The 19,807-nt window shown below is 40.2% G+C and overlaps 2 protein-coding genes across 4 annotated transcripts in view; one reads left to right on the forward strand and one right to left on the reverse strand.

Moving 5' to 3' along the window:
- Positions 1-639: 639 nt before the first annotated feature.
- On the forward strand, positions 640-5,693 carry tmem267 (transmembrane protein 267). 3 transcript variants are annotated; one of them, XM_020104212.2, is made up of 3 exons: positions 640-779; positions 2,249-2,713; positions 3,198-5,693. In XM_020104212.2, exons 2-3 carry the CDS (start codon positions 2,306-2,308, stop codon positions 3,531-3,533), a joined length of 744 nt encoding a protein of 247 aa, XP_019959771.1. In that variant the 5' UTR covers positions 640-779; positions 2,249-2,305; the 3' UTR covers positions 3,534-5,693. The 3 variants fall into 3 exon arrangements, with proteins under 3 accessions (XP_019959771.1, XP_069369661.1, XP_069369662.1); XM_069513560.1 differs by having other exon boundaries at positions 778-1,267; XM_069513561.1 differs by lacking the exon at positions 640-779 and adding an exon at positions 786-1,405 and having other exon boundaries at positions 1,564-2,713.
- Positions 5,694-7,018: 1,325 nt separating this feature from the next.
- il11ra (interleukin 11 receptor subunit alpha) overlaps positions 7,019-19,807 on the reverse strand; it is a 41,805-nt gene continuing 29,016 nt past the window's right edge. The window contains exons 2-12 of the mRNA XM_020104236.2: positions 19,376-19,472; positions 15,901-15,967; positions 15,350-15,516; positions 14,719-14,833; positions 14,351-14,514; positions 13,487-13,650; positions 12,887-13,031; positions 12,629-12,736; positions 11,455-11,551; positions 11,233-11,312; positions 7,019-10,368 (exon numbers count right to left, since the gene is read on the reverse strand). Coding sequence (XP_019959795.2) covers positions 11,234-11,312; positions 11,455-11,551; positions 12,629-12,736; positions 12,887-13,031; positions 13,487-13,650; positions 14,351-14,514; positions 14,719-14,833; positions 15,350-15,516; positions 15,901-15,967; positions 19,376-19,472 — 1,203 coding nt within the window. The 3' untranslated portion in view covers positions 7,019-10,368; position 11,233. The remainder of the gene's footprint in view (positions 10,369-11,232; positions 11,313-11,454; positions 11,552-12,628; positions 12,737-12,886; positions 13,032-13,486; positions 13,651-14,350; positions 14,515-14,718; positions 14,834-15,349; positions 15,517-15,900; positions 15,968-19,375; positions 19,473-19,807) is intronic.

Raw genomic sequence — 19,807 nt, forward strand, 5'->3', positions numbered from 1 at the left:
GTGTTTTTAACTGAAAAATATCAAAATAACTGGACATTTTAATTATTTATTGTTACGTGTTGTTGTTGTTTACCACAGGTTCTCTTATGTTTGAAGGGGAGGGTGAAGGGAGGGGTATTCAGCTGCGACTTCAGCACTAGATGTCACTAAACTATACTTAGTAAAAACTAGTGTAAAAACTCAAAACGTGTAGAACACTGCCCTCTGTCCCACTCAGGCTTTTGATTTGACCCTTTTACTTTCCACTGATCTTTTGTGGAATATTGTTTTATTCCTCATTATTGATCATAACAATGCATCAGATTTCCTGTAATAACACTTGAATGAAAGAAATGGAAACGGTCTCCCGGTCGTCCAGGACATTTACCTCCAGCGATGTCTGCGGACATCATCCGGACGGTTCACTGTGTTACCGTCTGGCAGCAGGAGCAGGAGCAGGAGCAGGGGCAGGGGCAGGAGCAGGAGCAGGAGCAGGAGCAGCAGACTGAAGAACAGTTTCTTCCATCAGGACGTCAGACTCAGGAACGATCCTCTGCACACTCTCTGAACAGTTAAAGTTTCATTTGCACAGAACGTTTGTAGTTTTGGTTCTGTGTTGCGTTAGACCTTCTTGTATTCAGCTCTTTCTACTTTTATTTTATTTTTATTCTGTGTGAACCTGCTGTTCCCGGCTGTTCCTCCCCTGACCTGTGGGTGGCAGCAAAGCGCCGTCACCAGTTAACTCGACCATACCAACAGCAGAGAAGCAGAGTGGGCGCCAGCGGATGCGGGGAGATGTGGTGAGTGTTTGTGTTTGTTCCTAAAAACAACAACACGACGATGAAACCAGGAAACGGTTTATTTACGTGTTTTCAGTAAAACGCGACGCGGGTCGTGTTGTGGAGTTTAGCGGCGTTAGCTTAGCTGGCTGCTAATTAGCTGCTGTCCGCCAACACAAAGCAGCAGCAGCAGCAGCATCTGTCACTGTTAGCCGCTTAGCTTTAAGCTAGCTGCCAGCCTCCTCTGTCACTGTTAGCCGGTTAGCTTTGAGGCTAGCTGTTAGCCTCGGGGACGCTGGTGAAGATGAGCGATGAAGAATCGAAACGCAGCTTCCAACATAAACGTGTCGGGACGAGCGTCAATGGCGCTAACCCCGGTTAGCATGCTAACGTGAACCTGCAGCTGTGAGCAGGTGGAGACTGTAACCAGCAGCTAACCCATGTTTCATCCTGAGGAACGAAAACAGCTTCACCTTCAGGAGGAGGAGGATTTATAGATCTTAGTCTATGTATTTATCTTTCTATCTATCCATCTTTCTATCTATCCATCTATCGTTCTGTCTTTCTATCTATCTATTTAGCTATCTTTCTATTTATTTATCTATCTTTCTATCTATCTTTCTGTCTTTCTATCTATCTATTTAGCTGTCTTTCTATTTATTTATCTATCTTTCTATCTATCTATCTATCTATCTATCTTTCTGGCTATCTATTTATCTATCTTTCTATATCTTTATCTATCTATCTTTCTGTCTATATATTTATCTATCCATCTATCGTTCTGTCTTTCTATCTATCTATTTAGCTATCTTTCTATCTATTTATCTATCTTTCTATATATCTATCTATCTATCTTTCTATAAATACGTATCTATCCGTCTATTCTTGATGAAGCAGAGTCACATCAGTTAATATGAGATAATGTGCTGTGTCATAAGGAGCTGTATTTATTGGTAATACGAATGATTTATTTTTTTATAATTGCGATCAGCAGCTTTTATAAAACGTTCACTCAGGAACGTGTCCAGAAAGAATCATTTATACAACAAAACAGAGACAAGTCCACACAGTTTATATCCCGTCTTCCATTTATCTTAATTCAGCGGAGACAAATCGATAAGAATGAAACTAACTTGGAAGTGATATATTTCCTCTCATCTCAGAAGTGATGTAAAAATGCCTCCTTTCATTGATGGTGTAACTTGCTGCCCTCCTGCTGCAGCAGTAGTCCAACCTCTCTGGAAGCTATTGCTGTGTCTCAGTTTATGTACTTCTATGTCTTAATTTACTTCTGTACTCCCACTTGGTATTTCGAGTACATAAAATTCTGGTGAGAGTGAAACAGTGATTCTCAGTGACGGCCTCACTGATCTTGGCCTCACAGCAGAAGTGACGGGAACTTCAACAACTTATTTTCAATTTTGTGAGTGTGGAGGCCGAGGAAAGAGGGTGACGCCCTCATTAATCCCTCTCTCTCCTCCCTTCTCCAGTCTACCTGAATCTTTTTGACCTTCAGTGGCGATTGGCCCCCACTGCCGTCCGTCAGCATGCAAGGATTCTACTCCAAGCTCGATTCCTCCCCCTCCTCATCCCCGCTGTTGGGTCTGAGCCTCAGGGGCGAAGGTGCTCCTGTACCACTCAGCCTGGCTGTGGAGACTGAGAAAGCTCAGGCCCTCCTACAGACTTTCAGCTCCGCCTCCCTGCTGGCATCCGCGGGCCTCGGGATGTTCTGCGTGGTGGCGGACCACGCCCTCCAAATGTCGGTCATCCAGAACCACCTGTGGCTCCGCGCTGCCTTGGACAACGCCACACACGGGTTGGTGGGGCTGTGGTCGTGGGCGGTTGTTATTGGACTGAGGAAAAAGAGCGATCTGTACGAGGTGCTGCTGGCCGGTCTGCTGGCATCAATCATAGACCTGGACCACTTCTACATGGCTGGATCCCTGTCACTCAAGGTAAGACCTGCACCTTTTAATGAGGTTCTCATATATCTAATTAAACTGTGTGTGTATATGAATTGCCCCGATGTTGTTATCAAACTCTTATGACATAGAAAGGTAATATTAATATATATATATGTATATAGTTGTTTATCGGTATCGTACATTTTTTACTCCCTCATATTTAAATCAACATTGGCCCCAATAAATCCTTATTGGTTTTTATATTTTTATTGCAACTTGTGTGAGACCAGAGCTGAATGTTAAAGAAGTGAAGCCACAATTTCTTTTTTCTAAGTCATTGTTTACATGTGAAACTTTTTCTTGTTTACTGAATAAGTAAAAGATTTGATGAAAAGTCTTGATCATGATTAGTTTCTTACTTTTATTCTGAGCTCTTCCAATAAACAGTTTGAAGTATTTATATTTGTAGATTTGTGGATTGATTTCTTTGTACCAAAGTATTTACGGCTCATTCCTTCCCCCTCTTTCCTTCAAGGCTGCCGTGTCTCTCCCACAGCGTCCTCCGCTCCACTGCTCCTCTCTCATCCCCGTGCTCTGTCTCTCCCTCCGCTTCCTCATGTGGATCGGACGCCTCAAAGACGCTTGGTGCTCCCTGCCGTGGATGATTTTCATCTCCATGGCGACTCACCACGTCCGGGATGCTGTGCGCCACGGGTTGTGGATGTGCCCCTTCGGCCACACGGCAGTGATCCCCTACTGGCTGTACATCAGCACCACGGCGACGCTCCCTCACCTGTGCTCAGTGCTCATGTATCTGACGGGAACCAGGGATGTGATCTCCACCAAACACGGGGTGGCCATTGACGTTTAGAGGTCTGATGTGGATACAAATGTGAGAAACAACTTTTACATACTTGAAATAACTGGAGGATATGTTCATGACTTTAATGGTTTAGTGGAAATTGTATTTTAAAAGATTTTGCCAGAAGGACAAGACACTTCTCAGCTTAGGTGAAGAGGAAATCAATCTTTTTCTGATTTATTTGTTGGATGAAGAAACGGTTGCTATGAGATAAAATAAGATTGCAACGGATTCGCTTTTCAAAGTCAAGTGCCAAGCGCATTTTTCTCTTTTCTCGGAAACATGGAAATCCAGTAGAAACCTACAGAGAGCTGCTGCTCTTCAGTTTCTGTCTCTGACCTTTAAAAGCTTTGACTCGTCGTTCAGCAGAGACTTCTTCAACGTCACAAACACAGATGAGGGTTTTGAGTCTTCACGTCCGCTGAACTTACAGATGTTCACATCATGTCTTGTGCCCTTGAACTCTTAATCACCTTAACTACCACGAGCCGCCCTCGTCCTTACTCTAGGAAAAGTCAACCAAAGGTCAACCAGAGGCTGCTCCACTCCGGCACGTGGTCAGCAGTGTCACTCTCACCCTCACATTTACTCCACTGTGCTTTTAAACTTCTTCGTGGTTCTGAAATTCATTATACTTTAAAAGTACATTTATAAACCAACACACAACAACAATCTTTGACGTTCACTTTGTCTCCACTCGAGCTTTAACAGGAGCGTTTCTGCACGTCTGAGTTGCAGCAGCTGTTTTCGGTGCCAAACCTTTGAGCCTCTCAGACGGACGATGATTGTGGAGTTTCTTGAGCTGGTGGTTCGTCTTTGTTTATGAAGTTTGTTTGATTTAGCTGGAAACATCCTCATTCCAAGAGAGAGGAGGGAGAGTTCTTCCACTTCTAACAGATGATGTTGAAGATGCTGTACATTCTTTTTCTGACAATTATTTTTCTTGGTTCTTACTGTTGTAAAAAAAAAAAATATTCTTTGTCCAGTTTTAAACAGGAAGCTCAATCATCGGTATGTGTTTTCACAGATTTGGCTCCGTTGTTGCAACAAAAGCAAAGTCTGACGAATGATTTTCTATTTTTAAATCTTATTTCGGAGGCTGTGCGGTTTCTCTTAAGATAATTGAAAGTTCCATTAGGCAGGTTCTTGTGTAATTATAACATTCAAGGGGGTAACTTTTACCATAGTGTGTTCAGTACAAGTAATATCTACATATGACATGTTAACTTGCTGTATGTGACCTATTGCTACTTTCTTATTATGCTACTGTACTTCAATGATACTGTTCAGTAGAGTCGACATGTTGGAATTCTTAATTGGCTTTTTAGTGGTGAGGGATGTCGTTCATGAATATTATAAATCACTGAGACACGGCGGAAATCATGACACTGTTTTAGATGTAGACTCATCACACATTCTTAAACAGTATTGTTGATACTGCTTTTTAATTAGTACACAATAATATGAATATGTTGTAATCAAATGTATTTAATGGGTTTAAGAGGCTTGTACTATTTGAATGTACATGATTATATTATGAAACGGAAAAAACTTTTTTCAACAGTAGTTCAAGTTGAAAACTTTTAAAATCTGAGCCGAAACAATTTTTAAATTTCCATCAGATTTTTTTTTTTTCTCGTGAAGCTGTTGTAGTGGTGCTTTTCGTTCGCTAGGTGGCGGCAGTGAGCTGTAGTGATTCTCGATTAGTTTGACTTTTGATAACAATCTATTTTCTCTCTGTGGAGTTTGCGTCGAACGAGTCTTCAGATGAGATAGAAACGGTACATGAGATTAATTTAAGAATCTTTATTTATAGGTTTTATCGTTTGGGTACTTTATAGGTTTTCTTTTCTTATTTCATTGCACTTTAATCTTTATTTAAATTATGTTCCAACTAATTTTAATTATTGTGTTACAGTGGAGTTATGCAAACTCAGTCCAAGGCAGAAATGAATAACTTAATTACTTCAAGTATTTATTTAAGCTACTTTTACTGCTGCTTGTTTTACAACGTGACCTTCATCGATGCAATATTTTGTGAATTTTGCACATTTTATGTTATTTATTTGTGTTTTTTTCCAGTTTTCTTTTTCATCTTGAGAAAATATGAAAAGTTGGAAGATTTCATGCATTGTTCTTTTTATCTCAATAAAATCTCTCATGTATTTATCCTGTGGGTTTGTGTTAATGCATGTGTCACATGGTTATAGACGTTAAATTTCACCTCAGTTATTGGCAGAAAATAGAACAAAAACCAAATGTTTAAATTCAAAGTTACCTGTCAAAGGACTCTGTAATGCTTTGGAAAAATGTAGTGGAGGAGAAAGTGCAGATATTTGAAAAATAAGAAAAACTTCAGGTAAAATTTAAAAGCACCTGAAAATATACACAAAAAATGTAAAAGTACAGAAACTGAATGTCCGCAATTACTGTCCACACTTTGCTTCTGTGAGTCTGGATGTTTTCTCCACGAGACAAACGATTGTTGTACATCGACTGTTATCCAGAAAAGAAGGAGCCGAAGATTTCCTCGTTTACAGAGAAACAGAAGTCGTCCTCCTGACATCGACGACGGCCAAGAGAACATCTGAGGACCCTGGACTTCATTAGCTGAATCCTGCATGACAACATGTTTGCAATAAGGGAAGTGGTGCCTGAATGCCAGAGCAATCTCAAATCAGTTGTTCATCTTAAAGGCCTCTTTCACAAAGACAACAAAAGGCAGCTTGAGCATTTGGGATTCATCAGACACCGTCACAGTCAGAAAATGGAAACTCTCCACGAACAGGCTGCTACAAGAAGCGACGTGCTTCAGGCGAAATGTGGTCAATTCTTCAACCGCGAGCTCAAAGGATCCCAACGATGTGACAAAGAGACGACGGACCGTCTCCATCAATGGCTCATTTGTTCAAGGCTACAGTTTAAAATTGTTTTGGACCCCAGACAGTTGACATTAGAGCCGATGGGACAGACAGAAGAAGACGCAGGAAAGAAAAGATGCATCAGATACAAGAATAAAGTCCAGAAGTTACAAGTTGTGATAAAATAGTCTTTATTTCACAGAAACGTACAAAGACAGGAAGAAAAAAAAACAGCTTATAGTGAAATCTGTCGTACACACAAAAGCAAAAAAAAAAAAAAAAAAAGACTATGTACATCTGAGAATGGACGCCTGAGTGAAATTTGAGTCGTAAGAACTAAAACCAGCAGAGGCTCCATCTGCTGTCACATACTGCAGAGGATCACGGAGAAGACGGAGAAAAACCACAAGTGCTTCCACAAAAACAGAAAACACCACTGAAACTAATGAAGAATAATAACTTGGGTGGAAAACGCTCAGATACTAAACATCACACACGTAACACTCAATGTGATGGATCGATATTATCTGACTTTAAAAAATATTTTTTTTATCATAAAAATCTTTTGGGGAGAATTCTCGTTCAAACTGTAAAAAATTATATTCTGGAACCAAAGAATCTGAATTTTTCAGGGTTATAGTTAAAAATACAGTATTATATTCATTTAATTGCTATTTTTCAAATCAATTTTGAATTTTAGCTTTTGTTGACCACAGATTTTTGCAGCATTACATTTGTTTGAATTTCACGCCGGCTACGATAAATCCATGATAATAATTAATCCTTTCTAAGCTCACACCCATCTAACCTAAATCTACAAAGTAAAATGATAAAATTAAATGGTTTTGCTTTCTGTGATAGTGTTGAGACAGGAGCTCAGAATATTTCAGGAAAAACTTAAGATCAATTTGCGGTTCATCTGAAAACAAAGACGTGAACGACACTGAACAGTGAACACAGAAACGCACGTTGGACGAAGATGAATTCAGTAAACACATTGTCCATACAGTAAATGTACAGTAACAACAGCTTCATATAACTGGGGAGAAAAGACACAAACACACAATAGTGGGAAGTTTCTGCAGACATGGATTATTTTCAGTCAGTCGATGTTTTTGTCATTTTAACAATTTGCATTGAAATGTCACAGAAATTACTGATTCTACAGAAACGCAGAACACGATGAAGTCAGAATTGTTAATAACTACGCAGAAGAGGTTTTGTTTCCACCTGTGTCGGTGTTGTTGTTGTTGTTAGCAGGATTACGCAAAAACTACCAAACCAATTTTCCGAGGACTTTAAAAAAAATGTTTTTAAAGTGGAGTGGATCAGATCCAGAAACTTTTTTTTTACTTCCATATTTAAGTTATTTTTTCCGTTTGTTCGTGAACAGGATTGCTCAAAAACTTCTGAACAGATTTCCGTTAAAGAAAGAAGTCCTTCAATTTTGGCGCAGATCCAAGATTGTTTAAATCTTTTTTATCTCAACAAATTAGGTTTTTGCAGCTAGCTTGTTTGCTTGTTTGTTTGTGAACAGGCTTGTGCAAAAAATACTGAACAGATCACGAACCTCGTTCTCCCCAATCTTGAATATAATAAACTGTAAATCTGGTATCAACTGCTAATTTACCGACTGAGTTAAACCATGTGTGTGAAACTATCCCAAAGACAACGTTTTTTTCTCTACAAATAAACATCACTTATAACATACATATGTACTTTTTTAGAGTGTGATATACAATAATATACAACAAAAGCTTCAACTGGATTCATGCATAATATGTCAAGCTAGCTTGAGAGAACATACAGCACCTTGTGTTTCTGAAGCTACAGTCAATCGATCAACTGAGTTGATAACTACACAGCTCTGGATCAACAGAATGTAGAACAGCCGGAACCGACAGAAACAAAAGGAGGAAAGAAATGTTTTATCAGCACAGACTCTCACTTCCGTCTGTGGCTCAGTCAGCCAGGACGCAAGGTTTGTGGGTGCAGACAGAACAAACACACTGAACTGACTGTAAGTAAAGATGGACGAGGCTTCACCGTTTCCTGAGCTGGAGGGTCGAGAGACACGAGTCCAGTGAGCGAGGGTCGCTCTTGTCAATCATCGTCTCGTCTCGTGCACGCACCCACCAACGAACGTGCTCAGATTCAGCTGCATTAACTCTTCTTCTGACGACTGAGCAAAGTGGAAGCTTGACAGTTCAGTGTTGTGTTGAGTCGTGGAGATGGAGCTGTTCTTTGCCACGTCACTCTGCCGCAGGTAAAAACCAGCTCTTCTCTAACTGCATCTGTTCATTCTCATCGATTCTGTGTCAATGCCCCACTTTTTCATTTCATCCTAAACTTCACCCATAACCCTAAAACATGCGAGGAATCACCTCAGCAAACGCCCCCATCAACATCCATCCCTATAATCTGCCTGTGAGCCCCCTGCTGTGTAATTAACTACTAATTGTTTCCATAGTAACTGTCCACAAACCATTTCATGGTCTGTCTCCATGTTGCAGCAGCTCAGTGATGTTAGCTCACATCAGGTGCATCGCACTAATAACATTTATTGATTAATTTTAAATCTTTTTTTAATTTTTATCATCATGCAACTGCTATGAAATCTCAACATAGAGAACAAACTTTATGGACTCTTCTGAAAAAGCTCTGAGCAGTAAATGATATTGTTGCCATACTTTTTCTCTGAGTAATAAAATGGCTCATTAACCAAAGATTTAGTTTTTCTTTAAAAACTTAATATCTATGAATTTAACAAAACAAGAAATTTGAAGTTGTCCTCTTGCAGAATTATAATTTGCTTTGACTTTTTACTCTTTTGTTTAAGTGCTGATTATTTATATCGTTACAAAAATTGGATTAAATTTAAATTGGCAGAGGCCGTTTAATCTCTTAAAGAAAAAACGACATTAAACCATTTCCAAAGAAAGAGGGAATTGTTTCTTTGCAGTCTAGAGAGAAGTATTAGCTGAATATCTATATTCTAATGTTCTAACTATTGAAGTTATGCTGGTGGTCTGTGACAGGCCTGTATCTCTTCTCTAATCTCTTTCTGTTCATGTGCGTCTTTTCTTCACACACACTCAGGAACAGTGGATGGATGGGAAAAGAGGTAAAACAAAACAAAGTGACACGTACTAATGACATCAGACAATTAAAACAAGCACATCATGCAACATATAAAATCATTTGTCATAAATGAAATATAGTCTAAATAACCCGGGCCACCCACCCTGGACTTTAACCTCCATGCCCCCCCCCCCCCCCGAAACTATAATGCCCTTAGTTGCTGCTTTTGGCATTAGACGCACACAGAGACTGGCAGAAGTTAAGCTTCCTTCACAGCGTTGAGTCGGTCGGTGTAGTAACGGACACACATTAATGTGAATGTCACGAAAACAGAAAGAAAGTGAGGAGTTCTGGGTGGGAAAAAAGAAGCAAGTTGTCCCACAAAGAAAAAACATCTTCTGTTCTCCTGTTTGGCAGCTGCACTTCCTGTCATGATTTGTTACCTAAAGTTCCAAAGGTTAAAAATAGTCTCCCCCTCTCCGCACGGGTCGAGGAGTCAGTCCACCTGAAGCAGCATCGGTTGTGAGTGAACTCAAATGTCCTGGTGCAGCGTCGCTCCGACAGTCTGTGGAGGCAGTGAAGCTGCTGAAGTGAAGAAACAGAGCAAGGTCTGTTTTCTGTGTCCCCGTGGACAGTAGAAGGGAGTCTGCTGATGCATTCTGGGTAGTGCAGTCAGGTGTAAGCATTGAATGTGTCCAGGAAAATCCTGCACGTGTGATTTATGCAACAAACCACCCTTCAGTCAGCGTTTATACACTGGGGCAAGTTTTTAACCTGCTCTGCAGTTCCCGGTATGGGTTTGTCCCTGTTGTCCTGGATCATGGATGGACTCTGATGAATTGTGGTTCATGTTGAGAGGAGCCCTAGAACGGGCTGATGATGAGAGGATACTTGACATCAACCTAGAGGACGAGAGGAGACGAGAGGAATCAAAGTTAGGAGGGAGAGGAGAGTGCAAGAGAAAAAAGCTAATTTAAAATACATGTATATTTAGCAGTGTCTTGAGAGCACATATTTAAATAACAGAGCAGGATGAGACATGTGAAGGCATATTTACAGGGTTATAATCTGTGTGTGTGTGTGTGTGTGTGTGTGTGTGTGTTGTGTGTTGTGTGTTAGACTTATAATCACAAGTTGGCTGGATATCTGAAGACTTGTCAGAATGTTGTTTATAGCAGCACTTTGAACCATCTCAGTTTTGACTCTCGGCAGAGGATCGCTGAACTTTTTCTCACTGGCTTTGCTCCCATTTTAGAGCATTTTGTGGTTAGTCATATAAATCTGAAAGAAGCTCCACTTAATTGGGATCTTAATTTGCTTCACCACACCCCTCAAGAGATCTAAAACTATCTCCACAAACAACCACATGCAGCTTTCAGCGAGAACGTATTCACAACATCTGCGCAATGAAACAAATGTGGAACTAGAATGGCACTCAGTAGAGCACATTCCTCTGCCAAGGCTGAGCAGAACTCTTATGAAACCACATTTAAATTCACTGGAACCAGACTTTTATGTGAATCTGCACCAAATTTCACAAAATGCATTGGTCATTCAGAAATGTCCCAATCTGCCCCCTGATTCAGATCCAGACCAGAATGTAATGGATTCTTCCCTGACTCATTCCTCATTCCCCCACAAAACTTTATAGAAATTGGTTGAGTAGCTTTATTGAAATCATGCTAACAAACAAACAAACAAACAAAGAAGGTGTGTAAAAAATGACTTGAAATGTGTGTGTCAGTGTGTGTGTGTGTGTGTCTTACATTAGATTGGCATGGACTTCATCTTGACCATCGAGTTGAGTTCCTGTTTGGTCACGTGATCACGCCGCCTCTGCCTCACCCTGGAAATATAAAAAAGTAAAGTGAAAAAAAAATGTGCCTAAAAAATTAAATCCAAGAAACAGACTGACCACACAACTGCAGCTTTTGTGTGTGTGTGTGTGTGTGTGTGTGTGTGTGTGTGTGTGTGTCATAGTCTCTTACCACATGACATAGAAGAGGGAGGGGACGGTGATGAGGATGACCACGGAGAACAAAACCAGCAAAATCACCAAATTACCTTCACCATCAATTACAGGATCTGGAATGGAACAAGGAGGAAGAACACAACGAGGGAGGTCAACGACACGAGCGGGACGGAGATGAACAGATAATTTGAAGACGGAGACGTGAAAGTGTGGTGAAATGAAGAAGCAAATATAGACGAGAGAGGAAGACACGGTTAAATGTTCACACACTTTCATCCCATGTTTTTCAGAGACAAAAAGAAAGAAAGAAAGAAAAAAATGTATGTGTGTGTTCTCAGATTGAATTACTCTCTGGGGGGAAGTTAATTTTAAATCCACCATTATAGCTTCCACAGAAACATCTATTTATCGCACTGCAGGGAGTAAACAACTTGCTCGCACACACATACAAACAACAAAACATTGTTCTGAACAGTAAAACAAAGCAACAACACAGACAAACATTAAAAACACAACACAATGTGCAAAAACAGTTATTTTGGTATTTAGAAGATTATAAAACAAAAACAGACATTTATGAGCCCATCTGCAAATGACAGCAAAAATAGAAGATGACATCTGGTTCACAGAAGACCAGCTTAAAGAAATGTGACAGCAGCTTTTTACTCCACTGCCCAAACTGTGTGTGTGTGTGTGTGTGTGTGTGTGTGTGTGTGTGTGTGTGTGTTTACCACATGAACATGTTTGTGAGCTGCTACGTACTTAACATTTCACCCAGGGCACTCACTGTAAAAAACACACTTATACACCCTGCAGGTACAATTTACTGCAATTAGGAGTCATTTGGTGGTGAAGACACTGTACTATCTGACCATAACAACAGTAAAAAACATGTTCCTAGAGATTTTTGCTGCATGCACTGATGACGCTGCTTCTTCTGGCAAAGAAATCCGGTTGCAAAACACTCGTGCTGCTATTTAATTAAAAATAAATTGCGTGATTCAACTCGTCACGCTAAAACCTTCTCTGAGGATATACTTTGCTTTTAACTTTGTTGTATTACAACATTTATAGTATATATACTATATACACATATATGTGTTGTGATTATTTGTTCAGCTCTAGCAGGACATTAGCTCCAGTGTTTGTCCTGAATAAAATCACAACTCAAGTAACAAAAGGAATCTTACTGGGATTTTTTGCAGTCGAGGTCTCAAGCTTTCTGTCGAAGGGAAAGTTATAGTCTTGTAATATGTCATCTGGTGGGAGCTCTTCTGTGGGGTCAGGCGTGGTGTAGGCTGTAGTACAAACAAACAAGCACAGATCTGATTAGACACATATCTTTTGTTTTGATAGTCATGATAAATCCTCCTCTCCATGTGCTTTCCTGGTATCTCTCTTTAATTAACTTAATCATTTAGAAATCAGGGTATTTGTGAATTGCTGACCTTCCCAGGGCCGGATGAGAAGCAGGGGACACCATTCACTCCACTGGCTCTCTGAGTTCACCTCATCGCGGGCTCGAATCTGCACCTGGTGGAGGTGGCCAGCCAGGGCGTCTAATATCACAACTGGACTCACCTCAGAGTAGATCTGATCCATGGAGACAGAGACGGCACAAGGAAGTAGCAGTTAAAAGAAAGAAAGGCTGAGGTTGTGACAGCGGCATTCAATGTATGAGATCTGTATCGTCAACATTATTATTGGTGCTTTATTATTGTTCTTATTGGTAAACAAAAGAAGACTGAAATGAAGCGTGTGAACATCTGACACGTGTTTGATTTCCTCCACTCAATGAATTTGGTTTACCCTTTTATTATATAACATAAACAGCCATTTATTATGATGATGACCCATGATTTGTGGTTAAGTCACTTTCCCTCACTTCTAGATTATGACTCATATTTTTAGTTATGTTAATATTTTAGAGTTGAGTTACAATAATAATAACGTTGTTTTTTGAGTTGTGTTTTCTTTCCCACAATCCATCTCAAGCTTGATGCTCTGATTTAACACTGAGATGAAACCTTCTGGCCTTGCTAACTCACCTCTGACCAGTACAAGGAGCCCAGTGGTCTGTATCTGATGTGAAACATGAGGGGAAATGCATCCTCCTCCGGCCAGGAGGAGGGAAAATTCCAGGAGACGATCAGCCTCTTTGGAAAACCTTCTAGTTCCTTCACTGACGCAGTCTCTGGAGGGTCTGGTTTCACTGTGAGGAGAGGAATAGAAAGAAAACTAATTTCTATTGGGTTGGCATGTTATTTAAAAGACGGGATGAGAACCAGAGGGGAGAAAGTTGCAGACTTAATTGAAAAAGACCTACTCATTAATTATCCATCTCATTAATCTTGTTCCACAGACTGTTATATCTTCATTTATTCATGTGTTTCACAGTTACTTGAATTAAAAGAAAAACAATATTAACCACCTGTTTTTAACAAAACAAATGTGTCTATTGCTTTTAGTCTAAAGAAGAAGAAGAGACAATGGAGGAGCTATTGAAGTATTAAAAGACGTCCTTCTGAAGTTGCGCTGTTTTCACAAGCTTTTTTAAATAAGTGTAAAGTTACAACTGAAAATAAAAATAATAGTGAGGACAGAGCCAAAAGAACTGGAAGCCAATCACAATAGCTGGTTTTGAGTAACGCAGCAGCCAGTTTTAGCAGCGCTGAATATGAAAACAAGATAAAACTGTAACATGATCAACCTTTGGTGGAAAATCAACACCGTGCTTCACAGACATACATCAGTGATATCAATGTGACAGAAAGAACAAGAAAATTAATTCTATTCATCCCATTCACACGTGTGTGTGTGTGTGTGTGTGTGTGTGTGTGTGTGTGTGTGTGTGTGTGTGTGTGTGTGTGTGTGTGTGTGTGTGTGTGCATGCGTGTTTCACATGATCTTACATAGCTCGTGTAACTTAAAGCGGGCATATGTCGTCTTAGACCCCAGGGCGTTGGTCTCTGTGATTCTAAGAGTGTGAATGGTCTGCCAGAAGGCGGGGTCATCTACATCACAATGCTTGCGGGCGACATCCACGACACATGACCTCCACTCATGACCAGTGCCCCTGGACAACAAGACAAAACACGTTGATCAGTTATTCTGTTGTGTTAAAGATGTTTAAGTGTGTTTATGGAAAGCACTGTTAGACAGGAAACAGAAGGGGAGACTCACACACTCTGTGGGGCGTGTGCTATATTTATCATCTGCGTATCTGATTGTGTATGTGACCTTGGACGTTGGTGTTTCAGTTGCAATAAGCAGCTCTTACCTGAAGGAGGCATTGTACTGGGCTGGCAGGAAGGTCTTAACCGAGTCCACCCAGGAGCAGCGGACGTGTGTGTGATTGGGCACTTGACAGGAAACACTCAGCAGCCCGGGGGAATCTGGGAAATGGAAGTCAGACAGCATTCACTTTCAGGACCGTGGGGCAGGAGTAGATATTTTAGAGCCCCTTAAGATGTGACATTTTTAAGTTTCTCTGTGTGTCCTCTTGTCTCTTTTATATCAAAACAAACTATTTTAGAAGAAGCTTTGCAAGTCGCATGGAAAAATCCCTGTCCCCCAAAAGGAAGTCCACTCAGGGAGCCACTTCCCGTTTTAAACATTTGCAGGAAGTGGAGGGGACCTGTGACTTTGTCCTGATTATCACTGTGGCAACAAGATGTCGTCTTATAGCCACAATAAATGAATGAATTAAAATGGACACTCATTGATAAAATGGGGAGAAAAAGAGAAAAATGCCAAGAAATGGAAACTTCTTTAATGCTGAATTATCCAAGGAAATAAAGTGAACTGTGAGGGACTGCGAAGAGAATCCACAACACAAGATAGAATGGTATCATGTCTGATGCCCATTGACGACCCAATCCTGCTGATGGTGCAGTCTCAACAAAACTTACGGCCAAGCCTGAGTTTGACAGAGTGAAGGAGCAGCCCGTGGTTATCGTAGCAGCTGTAGATGCCCTGTGCCGAGTGGTCGACGTGCAGCAGGACCAAGGTGCCATCCGATGTCACTTTGTGCCATGGCAATGCTGAGCTGTGGTTGAGATGCCACACCACAGGCGTCCTGTGCGGAACAACAGAAGACCTCAGTTATTGTGCTTCATCTAAAAACCATCGGACCTAGAAAATTTCATTCAATATCAAGAGTTTCTTCCAGGAAAACATTTTAATATACCAGATTAGTTAAGTAAGTTGTGTCGCTATCGCAAAAAGCGATGTTGTGTTGTGGCTGCACTGAATTCTGCTTCTGTAGGTGTAAACACTGATGTTACGTCAACTTTAATGCTGAATGTGTCCCAGTAAAAAAAATGTTTTTAAGTCAAAAGCGAACAAAACAACTGACTGTTATGTCAATATGTTACTATATGAATTATAATATTTTATAGTTTATTTGTCATAAGAGTAAAAACACCATCAAAGCCCACAGGCAAAAGTTTTCAGTCCTTACCTGATTTGTGACGTCCGGCATGCCAGTGTCACATTGGACTCCAAGTGCCCGTACTGCACGCCTGACACTGCCAACACACACACCACATAAAATATTAAAGCACATGTCGTCTGGCTAACAGTATCTGCACACTGCACAATATGACATGTCGTGTATCCGTCTGTATTAATGTGAATCAAGCACTTATTATTTACAGTAGGCGCCGCAGTGTTACAATAACATGACCATACAAGGTGAGGAAGCCACCAGACGTTGGCCTGAGGAGACTTTGGCACACAGTACAAAGCTGCTGCAGGGTTGTTTTTGTAGTACTGAAAGTTTATTGTTATTACCACTACAATAAAACGACTATGCATCAGTAAATATTTTTTGAGCGGCATTGGTAAAGTTTTTACCGACTCCAAACCCCGGCCCTAACTTCCCAAACTAAAGTGCATCTTGTTCACTCCTCCTTGTTCCAAATTGACCATGTTAATGCTGAATTAGAACAAATATCTCACCTGCATATGGAGCTGCCTTAAAGAAGTAATCACCTAAATCACTTATATCTAGCCATTCAAATAGCTTCAGTTTTATTTGCTCAGGATTTTCTGTCTTCATCTCTATATAATTGGGGTGAATGCAATGTCATTGTTTCACAGCCAGGTGATAAATATAAATACAAAATTACTTCTTAAAAAGAACATTGTCACAACCTCTCATCATATTTCATCATCTCATGTCAGATAAATCACAAGTTAGATCCAAGATACAATTAATGTTTATCCGTTAAGGTGGAGAAAAATGAAGAATAAAACAAAATGTGATTGGAATGGGTTTGGTGAGTAAAACAACAATTTAAATTAATAAAGGATGAGATGGATGGTGCAAAACTATTACATGCCATTTAACTAAACTGGAAGGGAGTGTAGATTTGAAGGAACACTAAGTGCAGTGTAAACTTAAACAAATATTTGTGGTGATTTGCTAAGTTGATACACTATCTGCCATATGGGGATGTATGTGTGTGTGCATGTTTGGCTTGGCTACGTTATACGAAAGCTGGCTTTAGCAGTAGATGTGGGGTGGAAAAAACATCACGTGCCAGTCTGCCACGAACACACCTTCATTAATTCTCAATCCCTCAGGCATGCATACTCCCTGCTGGCCTCCCCTGCCCTGGTAACAAACTATCTGTCCTGAGGTTGTGTTATATCTCGCTTCATTTTTCACACACAGCCCTCTTTATCGTCTCTACTCTCTTTTTATAAATTCAAAGTGTCAAAGCGATGACCTCAAACCTTTTGCCGGGTCTTGAAACTGTCATCACCTACGACTCATGAGGCTTGAGAGGCCCAGGTAGGTGGAGAAGAAGCATATGGATGTTTTTATTTAATTTGCTGTATCAGTATATTTATATTAGTTTTACCTCGTGTGCCCTTTAGGGACCATCTAAGTTAATCTTTAACTCAATTTTACACACACTTGACTTGCAGGCCTTTTCTTGTTTACGCTAACACCTTGAGTTCGCTTTTCTGGCCTTTCTGCCCACACTACTGCTTTTTTTGGTGGCTGCACAGCCTGAATGAAACAGCTGTGAAGTATATAGCAGTAAAGTGCTCCACAGTTATGTTGTGGTTGGGCTTGTATGTGTGGGTGTAAGAGTACCATGCACAGAGAGAAGACACTGGAGGGCACTTGAGCTTTCGAGACAGCTGTTAAAGAAGCAGTGTGACATTAGAAAGACAAAAAGACACCGTTAGTTTGTTTGTTGGTTGGTTGGTTGGATTGGAGGAAGGATTACGCAGAAACCACCAGACAACTTTCCATAGCACTCGGTGGAAGGACACTGTATGGGTCAAGTAAGGACCCATTACGTTTTTGTGCACATCCAGATAAGAAGACAGATCCAAGAATTTCTTTTCACTTTCGTGAACATTACGAGATAAAGCGTTTTTTTAACATTGTCCTTGATTTCTGAGAGAGTAATTCATGGATCTTGATAAACGAATCAGGCTTCTCGGACTGATATCTATGAGTGTGTGACATTTAGTGCAGCTTGATTTAATTAAAGGTTGGGCCTTTGCAGAGGTATGCGCTCTTCTTTGTGCTATTCAAGTTGAGAAGTGGAGCCAAAAGAGCGCACCAGAAATTTCAGTTAAAATCTTTCCTCATTGTAGGGCAGAAAATTTGTATTTGTATAATGTATTCTACACTTAATAACTGAGCTAACCGCTAGCTGAGTGAGACTTTCACCGGTACACTTAGACCTGACGTCTATATGAAAGACGTGACATATGAAATTGTAGCCTTTGAGTTTTGAAAATAGAAATTTTGAAATCAAAAGGATTTATCACTGAGCCCTAAACTGCTGCAGAGAGAAAGAAACCCTCAAGCAGACACCTACAATAAATCAAAGCTCTAAGATGATAGAATTTCCATATAAATCGAATGAATCATTATTAAATATCATCAAGTTCACCCAATCTTTACTCTATCGCAATCTTTCTATTCAATCTCTCTTTAACCAGATTTTCTCTTTCCCTTTAACCAAACACATACAGTACACACAGATACTCCCCCTTCGCCTGTTTCTGTGTGAGTGTGTGTATAACTTGGGGCCTTGTTGCAGTGCAAAGACTTGGCTGCTCTGAATGTGTGTATTCATGTTTTATTGGCAGAGAAGTACATTATTCCCCAAACCCGCAGCGTTCCACTCATATCTGATTCTGCCTTTGGCAAGAGGGCCCCCCTGCACATGTCATACACACACACATGCAAAAAACCCACACACATATGCATTTAGGTACATATACCCGCACACACTAATGCACACAGGAAGGCTGCAAGTTTCTCCTGACATTGAAATCAGATGGCAGGCAGCACAGAAATTGCAAGCTGGGTGAAACTTAGTACTTTCCAAACAATGAAAAAAGAACCATGGAGCTGCAGCAGGGTAGAATTAATGGGAAGGGAAACGTCTGACAGTCTCACCCTGAGTGCTGAGGGAGTGTATTTGAACTGCTGGAGTGATTAATTTGTCTAATTTTAGAAAGAAGTAACAAAGAGTAAAAGAAGAAGTAACAAAGAGTAAAAGAGACAGAGACAGGAGAAAATAGAGAGTAGAAAGGGAAATACGATTACTGAATGAAGTACAGACCCAAGAAAGGGGGTAAAACAAAGCTTCAACACAAGATGTCTTGTTTGCTGAGAGCAAAATTAGAAAGACAAAAAAAACCATACACAAATTAAAATTGCATTTCATCAAGAAATAGGATCTCTGATTGTGGTTTTGCATGAATCCAGTTTTATTCCACGTTTGTTTTCTCCATCCTTTCTTCTGCAGAAAGTGAAGATACCATCAGTACTTTGAATCCAGATGAGCCAAGAACAACAAACATAGTACACAAAGGAATTTGTACGCTGTAAACAGTGTGTGCACATATACGTGTGTGTGTGTGCATGGCTGTGCATTTTGTGCATGTGTGTGATTTACCTTCATCATTCCAAATCTGAGCACAACTAGGATGCAACGACCAGGATAAAAACCAGATGACTGTCAAACACACAGGACTGGACAAAAGGCCTGGCATCTAGAAATGGAGAGAAAGAGAGGGAAGGTTGAAAAAGAAAGAGGAACAATAATTAGTCATTTCTAAGCCTCACAGTTTTTCATCATCGTTATCAGCAGTATCTTTTAAATATGTATAAAACAAAAAATGTCTCAAAAAACAGTCTGTATTTCTCATTTCTTCAGTCATTTTCCTCACAATAGCAATGACAGACCAAAGTAAAAATTGCTTGGTAACAACAGGTAATCATGTCACAAATGAAACCAGCTTCTTTCGTTAGTACCGCAAATTAAGTCCTAAAAATGGAAAGACAACGGTCAAGAAAATTGGTAGCCTCTCTCTAACACTAGTTAAGT

This window comes from Paralichthys olivaceus, chromosome 18, assembly GCF_024713975.1.
Source record: "Paralichthys olivaceus isolate ysfri-2021 chromosome 18, ASM2471397v2, whole genome shotgun sequence".
Lineage (NCBI taxonomy): Eukaryota > Metazoa > Chordata > Actinopteri > Pleuronectiformes > Paralichthyidae > Paralichthys > Paralichthys olivaceus.

Bases quoted from the DNA above. Each gene is read 5' to 3' on its own strand.
- tmem267 (XM_020104212.2), top strand. From the start codon at position 2,306: ATGCAAGGATTCTACTCCAAGCTCGATTCCTCCCCCTCCTCATCCCCG. The intron at 2,714-3,197 runs GTAAGACCTGCA...CTTTCCTTCAAG, and splicing joins CTGGATCCCTGTCACTCAAG to GCTGCCGTGTCTCTCCCACA.